The following is a 12,753-nucleotide window of genomic DNA, read 5'->3' as shown; positions in this document are numbered from 1 at the left end:
GGATCTGTGAGCGAAAGACAGCATTCAAGTACTTCTCTGCTTTCCATTTCATTCAGCAATAAACTTGATTTCATAAAGCGAATACAAGATATGTGGCGAAACAAGTCAGATGGTAACATTTTACTGTATTGACTTTGCATAATCGTTGCCCCAAATATGTTAAACCAAAAGTGGCAGCATTTCTGGTGAACTGCACTGCGTGACGGGCGATTGCATACCTGTGTTGAAGCAGGCTGCGGCAATTGCAATGTCGTCAAGAGCCACATCAGCACGGGAGCCTTGTCCCCACACGGCCGTCACTTTAACGTGGAACCTGCAGCAAAGAAAATCTCTATCAGAGAATTATGGCATTTGTTTTTCTGTGTAAGTATCGCAAGTTCAATACAAATAACTTGATTAAACTCCTCGCAGTAAATCATTTTTAGTGTAAGCAGTAAATATGATTCATCTTCAGCAATTTTCCTCTTTTTATCGACAATACTATGTGTGCACGCGTACTCGACCTTCATAAATAAAAGACATGGGAATATTACAGAGATTTGATGCGAAAAAGAGGAGAGTAAAGTTAATTATGACTTCCTTTTAATGTAGCGCCCCACAGTTACAGATACTATTACACATTTGATTTCCGGTTACGTACCCATGATGAAAGTCAGTCAGCTGCAGGGTAAAAGATTGCCAGTCATCTGTCCACTGACCATTTCTCTTCCAGACCACCGGTGCAGTGCTGGTCCCATTTTCTTCTACAGTAACCAGCAATGAGCCGTTAAAGTCTCCATGCAGGTACAGAGAGAAACGCATCTACAGAAACAGAGAGGCAGATCATCAAGGATGGAAAGACATTTAACATGATGTGGTTTAAAGAACTGTCCCACAAGAAAAGACCGATAATAACGCTTAGACAAATACTGTATTGTATATTAGTTAAGTCATTTAGTTTAAGTAACTGACCTGGCAAGCAGCAGTAGGGACTGGACGAGGGAAAGAAGAGCTCAGAATAGAAGCTTGTTGAAGGGAATTACCGTCCCTTACCTGCAAAAACAAGAAGTGCCCTGGGGAAACACAACAGAAGGTGACTGAAGAACATTTGTCAGACCATGTTATTTACAGTCTGTTAGTTTGGATTTTTAATCCACTAATTCAAAAGTTTTCTAATCATTTATTTCATTTCTCGACATGAACCAGCAGTCCGTAAGATTACAAAAACTCAGAAGAATTATATTTTGAGCTCTACAAATATGTTGCGCAGCTGGACTTAAATGATCCATATGAACATTTCATGGTCATGTGGTGCACTGTAACGTCATATGGTAGTAATCTGTGGAGGCATTCCTATTGTTAGCAGGGGACGTGAAGAAAAATAAATGAAAATCATGTCTGAGACAAAAGAAATCGGGCGAGTTTGAACACTCAAAATGGGAGTGAAATTTGTTTCAGAAAGAGATACGGATCTTTCCACAACACTAACAGTAATAAAACCCTACTTTAAACAATCCACACACAGAACCAAAACTAAAACACGTGCCAACCTGGTGTGTGCTGCAGAGTGACACCCTGCATGTCTTCCTTCTCCAGAAGCTCATCTCCAGCAACCCTCCTCCAGCCTGAGAGCTGACTGGACGCAGACCAACCACATGAATCCCGTTCAAACGAACAGTATGAGCCAAAGGGAAGAGCATCTGGGAAGAAAACAAATTACGATCATATTTCACTAGGACAGAGGTCACAGCTGTTAAAAAGTCTATCTGCTACACCAGATTTCTCCTCTTCCTCCAAAGCAAACCAAAGTAATATATTTTGGGATGTTTTCTTGATATAAAAATGCGTGTCTTTGTCTGTGTGCCTTTGTCCTTTACTCGAAATGCGTTGCACCATATGATAACATTCCTACAGTGAATAATCCCAGACTTTTCAGGGAATATCCATAAAATTGGGGCCTAACAGTTACAGAGAATAGCAATTTTATGTCTTAGCGTTTAATGCAAAAATGCTGGCATTTTTCATCTAGAAAAAAAAGGGAGAGTAAGCCTAAGCCAACTTTGAAATGTTAAATGTCTTCCAAATATTCCAAAACATTAGAATATTTATTTAAGAAACCTTTTGAATTTGAAACGACTGCAGCTAGCTTTAGCGAGAACTTCACAATTCGCCAACTAACTGTGCTTTGTTGTGTAAATTTTCTACTTACATACATGTGAATTAAATAGTTTAATATTTTGCACAACAGGCTATGCATATTTACATTTAAGAACAAGATGCTTGACAGTGACCTTAGTGCATTTAGCATGTAGGGAGTCAGGAGGTATGCTAGCTGTTTAGCCTATTTAAGGAAACAGCTAAACAGCTAGCCAGCCTTACATGGCTTCACCAATTAGAAAAAACACAAATATCTCCATATCTGACTGTATGGTTTAAAAGAGTTTAACAACTTTATATTAAATAGTTACCTTTAGCAAAGTCAAAAGGCATATTTCTGAGCTTAATTCAGTGACTTAACTGTTTTCTGCTGCTAGCTGTTTTGATGCTATGCTAGCTTCCCCGACTTGACCTCTGACTGGCTCACTCTGAGAAACATGAATAAGCATGTTTCCCCAAATGAACTTTCCTCCTATCACTAATCGTAGATGATAATGAGAACAATGTTACAGACCCAAGCCGGTTCTTTCGGTTTCCAATCTTTGTGCTAAAATAAGTTACACTAAAGATGTCAAGTATATCTCCACTGGACAAGATGACAAAAGACCATTTATAAAATGTTGGGGTGTGCCTTTAACATCACAAAGACAGCATTTTTTTATGAGCACTCACACAAGATAGATTTTACTCGTGGGTCCATTGAAAAAATTAAGCCGCCACTGTGACCTAGCTCTTGTCCCCCGGGGATCCACCACTCAAGGACTCTGAATAGCCCCGACTATGTTGATTTCAGTACTAAGTGAAGCGAGGCCTTTTGATACTCAGTGTGATGAAGTGTTTTTCTTTGCCAGAATGATTGATGTTTTCAAAGAGAAGGAGAAGGCCTGTTCTATTTCAGACTGTGAAGTGGGAGGAAATGAAAGCTGCTGATTGACTGTCTGAAAACACACATTTCCTGCAACATATTTTCTTACGTGTAGGCTATTCATTTTGGATGGGCTGATTTTCAGTAATTCTGAGCAATACAAATAAATTCAATATAATGAATAAAAAAATAAAAATAAAAGAAGCTACAGTCAGGCACAGTTTACATATCAATAGTGTTATTCTCTGCACTTCAAATATACTGTGTGGAGGCCCTCGGCATGGAATAATCCAGTACCCCGATCAAAAGATTAGCAATTTATCATGGACTTAAATTTATGGCACAGTTGATGCAAATGTGTTACAGCCTGCCAGTAGCCCAGCTTTCTACTTTAAGACTGCTGCAATGCACTGTGTGCCAGCTACAAATAACTCTCCACCCACAGTCACACTAAAACTTAAGATAACACACATATACTTGTTTCGCTGCCTCTCTCCAAATCGGCCCGGTGCTGCAGATCGGACTAAGTTAAAATCATTCACAAAATTTATTCTCAATCCTGTGATTTTACTGAGAAGAAACAAAACCTCACCACAGGTTAAGCCCTCGTCCTCTCCAAAGGGGCAGTCGGTGTGGAAGTCACACACTTGGCTCTGGTTGATGCAGCCTCCTGAGTGCTCACAGTGGAACGACTCCTCACACCGCGAATCCAGCTCGTCAAACTGGTGTTCTGCATCCCAGCAACCACATGACAATTTTATGATTACAATACTGGAATCATATATAGTCTAGTGAAGTCAGTTTATCCCAAATTCTATGTGATCCCTCGGTAAAAAGCAAATTTTCTTGTCACAAGTTCTCAGAGTAATTTGAATCATTTCAGGATTTCCTTCTGTCAAGATCACAAGGATAACCTAAAAGTAATTCAAACCTGATGGTCCTGAACCCTAGGCTGGAATCACTCATCTACACCATAGAGAGAGAGAAGCAAATAAACATTTTAACTGAAAGCAACTAAGCTAATCTTTTGTATGCTGACACTGACTTGCAAAACGTTGCATGGGTTCATTTAAAATAAAGGTTTAATTAAGCTACGCCCCAGTAAAAAATACACAGACACTGCACACACAAATAACCACAGTGCAGTCTCAATAAACAGCAGCTAATTTGGAGTGGAAACCTTGATGGTACAGATTTGCAGAGAGAAACTGTTCAGTCCTCTTTTTCAAGCTGATGTGGAAACTTGTGAATAAACATCAGGTTTCAATTTCAAACAAAGTCCACAGCTGGGGTGCTTATCAGAGGAAACCACCACTACAGCATCTGGTTTAAATGGAAACCTCTAATCAGAGCTCTAAAACTCACCTGATACACAGTCTATGAACTCCAGTGAGTCCAGAGCCACAGTGGCTCCATCTGCTCCCACACAGGAAGTGTAGACCAGGGTCACCTGAAAGGGCTCGTCAATCTGGCCAATCACAGTCTCAAGAACCTCCCACCCAGCCCTGCATTAACCAATCAGAAAGAAATGTCTCTTAAAGTGAAGTGTAGGTATCCACAGCTTCCTGCTTTCATTAACAGGGTTAATTATGATTTGAGTACATACACTGAAAGATGATTCACTAAAAAGGTTTAATATTATTATATTTGTTTTCTGGCCCGCATAAGAGTTTAATATTGTCACATATAATATTGTTACATTTAGTACATCTTGAAACATACTGTGTAATGCAGCATTGCATCAACACATTTTGTAGTAGAAACCTAAACTGTGATATAAAGCCAGCATCCGTTTGCAGTCTCTAAGCAACAGCCCTCTGCTGTCTTCATAATTAATCCACACACAGCCTGAAAACAACTTTGTAATGTAAACAAAATGAAGTTAATATCTAAACGCTACAGCTCCACTGGTTCTCTGAACAAACTGAGACCTGTGCAGGTGGCAGGTGACAAGCACAGCACTACATGAAACGATGTGTTATGTTGGACGGTAACTGTGCTTTAAACGAAGAGTGCGTCTGGAAGTTACATCTACGGGGTTTGTGTGGGAAGAGCAGAGAAGTTAATAAATGAAACCTCTGTCTGCGTGTGTGCCTCATAATGGAATTGCGCAGTCCATTACTGCACAGGCACTAGCAACGGCAATGTACAAACTTATTGCATATGCCCATCCATCCCTCTTCTGTCCTGACCAATTACATATAAATGCATTTCCAGACTGCATCTAGAGACAAAAATGCTTTTAGCTGTTCTAAAGATGGCTGTACCTCAGCATTCGATCAATAGGAAATACCTGTCCGCTTTTCCCAAACAATACTCAGGGGATCACTGTCCCCTCAGGGGCACAATTCTACAGTTTGTCTCACATGGCAGGTAAGAAATTTTTTCCTTATTTAACTTAGTACTACAGAAGTAAAATGCATTAGTTTCTATGCCCTTGCTCTGTCTGAAGGCCTGTGCGACCTTTCATTGAATCTGAAGTCTATTTTACAGGGTAGACCTCAAGTTGACAAGCTCTTTAATCGGCCGAAATGCACGGTTTGGACTTTTGACACTACTCGAACGGACATGTTGTGCTGTGTGAATACAAATACAGCAATATATAAAAATAAATAACTATTATGCACAACCAGCATCATTAAAGCATTGTGAGGCCGTGGTGAGTGTGTTTGGTGACCTGCGGTTGTTTCCTCTCCCGCGGTTGAGAACCTCTGATTGAACAGCTGAAGTCGAGAGAACTGGCTGGATCAGGAGCATTAGGTTTCCCGCCGCTGGACCGGCCTCATACAGAGCCAGCTGCAACATGCACTGCCTGTTGCTGTGTAGCAAGACTGGACTGGTTAAGTGGTACTCACATCTCCCAGAGGCCTCAGCGGCAGGTGAGGGGCTTAGGAGAAGGAAGTGCCCTGAAATAATAGAAGGAAGAAGACATTTGAGTGGCAGGACTTATTTTTTTCACTCGCTTAGTGTTTCTCCTGCAAATCGATGCACCCTTACCATCAGAGCTTCCTGCTGAGTGGTCAGTCGCAGGCATCACCCCTGCCTTTGTGCTTTCTGAATGCTGTGGTGACACCACTGACCATGCATTTTGCGTGGTGTTATCTGATAAAGTCCACATGCAAAGCGACTCGAAATCACAGGAGCTAACTGCAACACAAATAATATATTTTACTTAAAAAACTTAAAAAACAAAAGTCATGATAATGCTTGCTATAGTAACCCAATGGTGCTGTTTGTCTTTTAGCCACATGATAGAGGAAATGTATTGACAAAGACTAATTTACCAAATCCGCCTGCTGTATTAATTCCTGTGCAAAAACTTTTTCCCAAAACAACATTTTAGGACAACTTTGCAGAGAATAAACAGCATCTGTGAATAACAAAACTAAACAAAAACTAGTGGGGATGGAAGGATTACGACGGATCTCTCACAAAATCCTACTGAGAAAAATAAAAGATATAACGACTGAACACCATGGCATGCACAATAAAAGTGCTTTTCATTCAATTAAGTGCACAAGTTCATGAAAAAGTGCAATATTTCAAAAGTATTCTATGTCGCCGTTAAATAGTGGTTTCGAAATGTCTAGAAGTAAACTTGGATCATGATCTGCACCGCAGACTAATCAGTCCTTTGGCTCACAGCCCTAAATTTCCACTAAATTTAATTTAAATCCAAAATCTGTTTAACTGCCAAACAGGCAGACCCTTTGTAAATTTTGAGTGATTGTGTGTCTGTCTGTGTTGGCGGGTTGACAAACAGGATGGGAACGGAGGAGGCGTTCAAGACATCATGTGATGGCCAGAGAGGAAACTGCTACTACAGCTAATATGGCAAACAGCCATAGGAATCCCTCTGGGGATGAAGCCCAGAAATATGAAGTGCGTTATTAAATTCTTATTTAATTGAAACCCACTTTAATGTCTTTAAATCTGCTAAAAATATCCCGTCTTTGATCACGAGTGATGTAAAAATGCTGCCTTTTCACTGCCAAAATGTTTTTGTGGTGTCAGCATACTGCTTGAGTGCTACTTTGTTCTCTCACTTTCTTAATCTAACAGAGCCGTGCTGTAACACCTCAAGTCAAATGTGAATTGCAAATTCATACTGGGTAGTTTTTTTTATTTCTTTTCTGTAGAAGCGGTAATTTTTTTAACCTTTAAACAAACACCTTTCTTTTAGAAGTTATGGAAAACACAAATGTTCTGTGTGTCTTACTGTCGTCTTCTTGGTGAGGAGGAATCAACAGCTCAGGAAAGTTGTCTTCCATAAATCTACCGACAACAGCATGGCAGGTACAGCTCACTGAGGAGGGAGACAAACACACAGATAGGATCATTACTACGAGATGGCTGCAGCTCATTCACACAGCATTTCAAGCATTTCCTCAGTCGCCCTGTTGAACCGTAATTGCAGAGCCGAGTATACTCTAACAATGATACTTGGTGGTGAGACTCATCTTTCCCTTCCTGTTCTGACGGTTAGAAATAATAATATGCTTCAAAGTGGCGGGGAAAAAAACACACACAATGTAATGGTGGATAGTAATGGCTATTTATCTACAGAGGACGTTTACAGTGGCATGGTTAGCTCGGTAATCTGATTTGGGGCCGAAAGGGCAGAAATGTGGACAAACACAGTGTGTGGATGCGTGAAAATGAATACCAATGAGCAATAATATACAGTATATTTAAATGAAAATGGGCAAAAGAGAAAAAAAGCAAACATCCCAGCAGTCCTGTAAAGCTAATACGTTAAAATTCAAAAAATAAAGTAGAATGAGAAGTTTCACAACAGTGTAGAAGTGTCCTAATTACACAGAATTCTCCAAAATCAGTCTTAAACCTGGTTTAAATCTGCCTGCTGTGAGCATTTCTACTTGAGCGCTGATGTGTCTGCATCCTTCTATAATTACGCTTCTAAAACCTGCTTTGCTGTTGAGTTTTTTTTTTTCCCCAAGCACTGGCATTTTGAACTGAACGGCTCGTGTTGGTGTTGAAGAGAATAACTGTTGAACAGTAATTACTTTGACAGAAATCACTGCAACACCCGAAAGAAAAAGAGACAGAAGGAGTGAGAATTTTCTGTCCTTGTCCGGCTGCTGAGAGACGTGGAGGAGGTAATGAATTTCAGGCCAATCGCAGCTACTGAAGTCTGCGTAAGCCACAATGTGAAGTTACATTTCTGGGGAGGTTCATGTCAGGCTGCGGCATACAGATACAGATACAGATCAGAATTATTAACATTTGCATTGTCAAGCAAGTCAAGGGCTGATTATTTCTACATCTCTACAAATGAGACAAGCTGATGATTGCAGTTTCTCACTATTATTTTAGTTGTGGTGAACCTTTAACAACTAAAGTCTTGCGACCTACTAGTGAGTTTCACTAAAAGGGATGGAGTTGCAGTGAAATAAAAGCTTCTAATATAACCCCCTTCTATGACTTGAATACACAGAACTTGATTCATTAGGCTTCATTTTCAACAATCACAAACCACACGCATTTCTGATACTCAGTACGATTGAAATTCTTCCGGCACGCGGCACACAGGGAGCTCATTTGTGTGACCAGCCTCTCCGTGCATTAGCAGCAGTACGAGGCAATGTGAAGGCAATTAACCACGTCTGCACTGTGACGCATTTGATGCCATTCCTTATAAAAGCCTTCATCTTACCTTGTGGCTTTTTTAAACAAAATATTCCCGAGGATGTATTAGAATTTATTATTCACAAAGATCAAGATCGGCTTTCGTGTTTAGCTGCTTAGAAAACCACTTCCCTCTCCTCTGTCTCTGGATAAACAGATATACAGCTATATATAGATATAGTCCGTTGCTTCATCACAAACAACTGACAGACATGGTCTTATTTTAGAAAAAGTCGCTGGATATGGCTGTCAACTAAATGCTGAAGGAGTGGCGAGGGGACACTTTCCACGTGACAAGACATTCAACAGGCTAACTAGCATGACCAGTAGACTATGAGAGGGATGATCGTATCTCGGTGGGTCATTGCAACTTAAACCCCTGAACAGTGGCATTATTGTTTTCCGATGCCTGTAAGGCAAAGCCGAACGAGCCGAGCAGGACAAATTGAATCATTTAAAAGAATGTTTATTAAAAGCAGTTAGCAGTGCTAATGACGAGGAGGTGAGGGGTCGTGTAGCTGAACGGCGGCTGAGCTATTCATTGATAATTATGGAATAAAAGCTGCTATGGATAGACTCCTGAATACGGAAACCGGAAAACTGAAACTGTACAAGAAAACACAAAAGAGGGGGAATTCAGCCAACAGAAAAAACATTAACAGGCTATTAACACACACACACACACACACACACACACACACACACACACACACACACACACATATATATATACTGTGTGTGTATATATATATATATATATATATATACATTATGGGAAATCCCCTTAGAATTCAAACTTTCTGTCTTTCCATCCAGTTTCTCCCCTTTTTTCATTGTCCAGCTTGGGTTTAAAGAACAAAATCAGAAAAAAAAAAAAGTAACATATTCTCTTTTATGAATAGAAAAGAGGAAATCAAAAAAATAAATAAATTATCAGCCTCATCAACAGCCAGCAGAGCAGCTGGTTTCTTTGATGGGAATCCTGGATGCCGGCTGCACAGTTAGCGCACCACAGGCTTTTGAACAGTGCGCTGTCAGTTCTTTTGAAGGCAAAGAGGCTGTCTGTGGTTAGTTTCTCAGGACAAAGGCCTGATGAAGTTAGGCAGTGTGGTAGAGGCTGAAAGCTGCGGCTGGTTGCAGTTTAGTTAAGTTCAAGGCAAGGACCTATTAGTGGGAGCTGCAGCTCGGGAGAGTCTTCTCACAAAACACAAAACACAAACACAAAGGGCAGCAAACTACCCGGGGCCAGTTCACCGCTGATTGATCCGACCATCTCCAATCTCCTCTAAATTTCCTCTCCGTCTCACCCTGTCTAACCTTTCACTGTCCCCGCAGAGGACTCAGTTTGAGAAATGTGTGATAACAAAGACCCCTGCGCCTGTTTACAGAGCTGTTTTGGAAAACTGTGAACACTGGCTGCTTGTCAGGTCAAATAACAATAAAACTGTAGCATGAGAAGGTCTCTGAGCAATATTCGATGAGGGCAGTGCGCTGACATTTACGACACGTAGGGCCGTGTGTATTGGATGCAGGCTGCGTTGGCATCGGTTTCAGCAAATTAAAAGAAACGATCCCATCCGCTTCATGTGGTCATCAAAGTGGCATCCTGAGGTAGGGCATCGAGGAAATTAAGCATACCAAAAGTTCAACGAATTCAGTCATACACTATTTAACTCTCTGTCATCTGTCTGTCATGAGGTTGTTTAGAGCTGCACTGACTGTATTTATTACACCGGAACGGGTGCAGCAAAGGATTGTTTGACACATCACAGCGCCAGTGGAATGAAAAAGTTAAAGCCAGCTCAAAACTATTTCTTTCTTTGCTGCTGTCAGCTGCCATTTCAGTGTCAGATCGATTCACCAGTGTCCACATGTCCTGCTCCATATCAAACCCATTCAGATTTTTAGCATCATTCATCTCAACTCCATCACCCCCATTGTCTAGAATCACTACAGCCTTAAAATAACAGAACAGCTGAGTCTTGTGCAATTTGCTGAGTGAAGGTCATCGAGGGCAAGAGGAGTGTAAGTACAGTGCCTGTAAACAATTAGCAAACCTTCCAGTAGATATTTTTTATTTAGCTCTGGAAAAGATTGAGCAACCGATAGACTGTCACTGTCAATCATAAAGTCGTGCTACTGCCATTACCGAGTCTAATGTTTAATTAACACCCAATAAAGTTGATTCACGCTCCCTTATTAACGGCAACGTGACTCAGAGCACTGCATCGATTTTGGCCCCCGGTGAAAATGAAGAAATGAAACCGCAAAGCTGCAAAGAAAACAACATTTCTCACAAATATCAAGATGGAACTGGGAAGCCGGAAAGACGTGAAGTTCAACTCCGTGTTCTTTGAGCTGAGCTTTCATCTGCCGAGAGTAAAGCTTCATCAACAAAACTCCAGTCCCCTCAAATGTCTCATTCTTTACCAGGTCTAATCCCTTATTCCCACCGGGAAGACGTGTGACATCTGAACTGACTAAAGAAAGATCTAAAACATCCAGCGACATCTTCACTTTATAAAGAGCGAACACAGGCGGCAGCTTTGAGGACTCATTGACGTTGATGATTTGTTCTGAAATATATACATACACGCACATACAAGTGCTCTTGAGAGATACAAATGCAACACTTCACATATTCACATAATAAAAGGACTCTTGAGCGTATTTCCAGCCACTGTAATCGCTTACAAGTGTGCAGTTAGGAGCACAATGAAGCGCTGTGATTTTTGAGGGTGTTTGAAGAAGGAAAATAACGAGCAAAGCGCGCTGATGTAAACCAAAACTCCCACAACAAAGCACGCACTCCGTAACGCCGGCTCCAGCCCGGCTTCACAGTGTGATCAAAGCGAAGCCTCGGATGTATAAGGTGGGTTTTAATATCGTGTCATTCATTTCGAGGCACAGATTTCAGAGACATCGTGTCAGTGGCATGTCTGGAAATTGCCTGGAGAGGCTTCTTACTTAACTGGTTACACAAAGTGAGGGCAGTGCTTTCTTGGAAGTCAGTGAAAGGATTTAAACCTCAGTTCAAAATTACAGCTAGATTACCGCAGTACAACGAGCAAGATTGTTCCCATTTACCTTGAGGTAAAAGGAGTATGTTTTGCAGATGGGTTGAGCACAATGTAAAGACTACAATACATCCTTAGCGCACATCACATGACGTTAGATGCGATAATGTGTTGTTATGAATACCTACAGTAGGTTTGACTGCATAACTTCCAGTTGGTTATGAGTCACGCTGCAGTGGTGATTACGGCGTCTCTTTGTGTTGTTTGTCTGGTGCGTTGTCAGAAATACACTGGAAAATTGACAGAGTCCATTGGAAAATAAGTCTTGTTGTTCATATGAAACTGTGAACAACAAGGTTTTATTAAAAAAAAAAAAAAAAGAAAAAAAACCCCCAGTACTCGTAAAACTTGAAACAACAACTTTCTTTGTTATGGCAGATGTTCCATGATCAATAACTGAGTGGTAGCTGCGGGGGAAAGACAGGAACTGTGATCAAACCACATAAGGATTAACGGGAATGCCGTGCTTACTAATTATCTGTAAGTCTGAGGCAAAGGTAGAGGAAGAGAGAGGATGGGATATGTTATCTCTACTCCTTTGTGAAGATTTTTGTTGTTTTTGGCATTTGTCCCCGTCTTTGGAGAGCTGCAGTTAAAATGGACAAGACATGTGGGGAAAAGAAAAGGGAACAACCCGTGACAAAGGTCATTCAGAACTCTTTGTACAATGTTTTGCAGCGCAACACAGCAGTCAACCATGGGCACTGTTCAAAATAAAAGAATGTGATTTCCAAAATATCTTTCGGAAAAAGAAATAAAAAAATTGGAACAGCATTCTTCTTATCTTTACAAAGTGAGCTCTCGGTGGGACAGAGTCGAGATAATTGAACTTGAGTAATGACACAGCCAGACACAAATTTGAGAGGTTCATTTTATGTTTCACTGGGAGGCCAATTTAAAATTCATGCCCGTGAACATGTGTTCAAAAGAGCAGTGCAAGCGTGATTCCAGGCTCAGAAACAAAGCTCACACAGGTTAATTGCTTTTCAAAGTGGGTAAGTCCGCACAGTTTGTAACAAATATAGT

The 12,753-nt window shown here is 40.8% G+C and overlaps 1 protein-coding gene across 3 annotated transcripts in view; it reads right to left on the bottom strand.

The window, feature by feature from the left end:
* The window catches only part of ltk (leukocyte receptor tyrosine kinase), a 46,581-nt gene that overhangs the window by 22,414 nt on the left and 11,414 nt on the right, over window positions 1–12,753 (bottom strand). For 2 of the 3 annotated variants that reach the window (XM_084568890.1, XM_084568891.1), the window contains exons 1-9: window positions 7,221–7,440; window positions 5,999–6,148; window positions 5,679–5,907; window positions 4,367–4,506; window positions 3,594–3,731; window positions 1,530–1,679; window positions 952–1,052; window positions 641–801; window positions 219–313 (exon numbers count right to left, since the gene is read on the bottom strand). In XM_084568890.1, the coding sequence (XP_084425016.1) occupies window positions 219–313; window positions 641–801; window positions 952–1,052; window positions 1,530–1,679; window positions 3,594–3,731; window positions 4,367–4,506; window positions 5,679–5,907; window positions 5,999–6,148; window positions 7,221–7,365 (1,309 nt within the window). In that variant the 5' untranslated portion in view covers window positions 7,366–7,440. Of the gene's footprint in view, window positions 1–218; window positions 314–640; window positions 802–951; window positions 1,053–1,529; window positions 1,680–3,593; window positions 3,732–4,366; window positions 4,507–5,678; window positions 5,908–5,998; window positions 6,149–7,220; window positions 7,441–12,753 lie in introns of those variants that run through there. The other variant, XM_084568892.1, reaches the window with a different exon arrangement.

Source organism: Chelon labrosus (assembly GCF_963514085.1).
Source record: "Chelon labrosus genome assembly, chromosome: 20".
In the NCBI taxonomy this organism is placed as follows: domain Eukaryota; kingdom Metazoa; phylum Chordata; class Actinopteri; order Mugiliformes; family Mugilidae; genus Chelon; species Chelon labrosus.
Note: the sequence above shows the minus strand (reverse complement) of the source record. Positions and strands in the feature narration are given on the sequence as shown.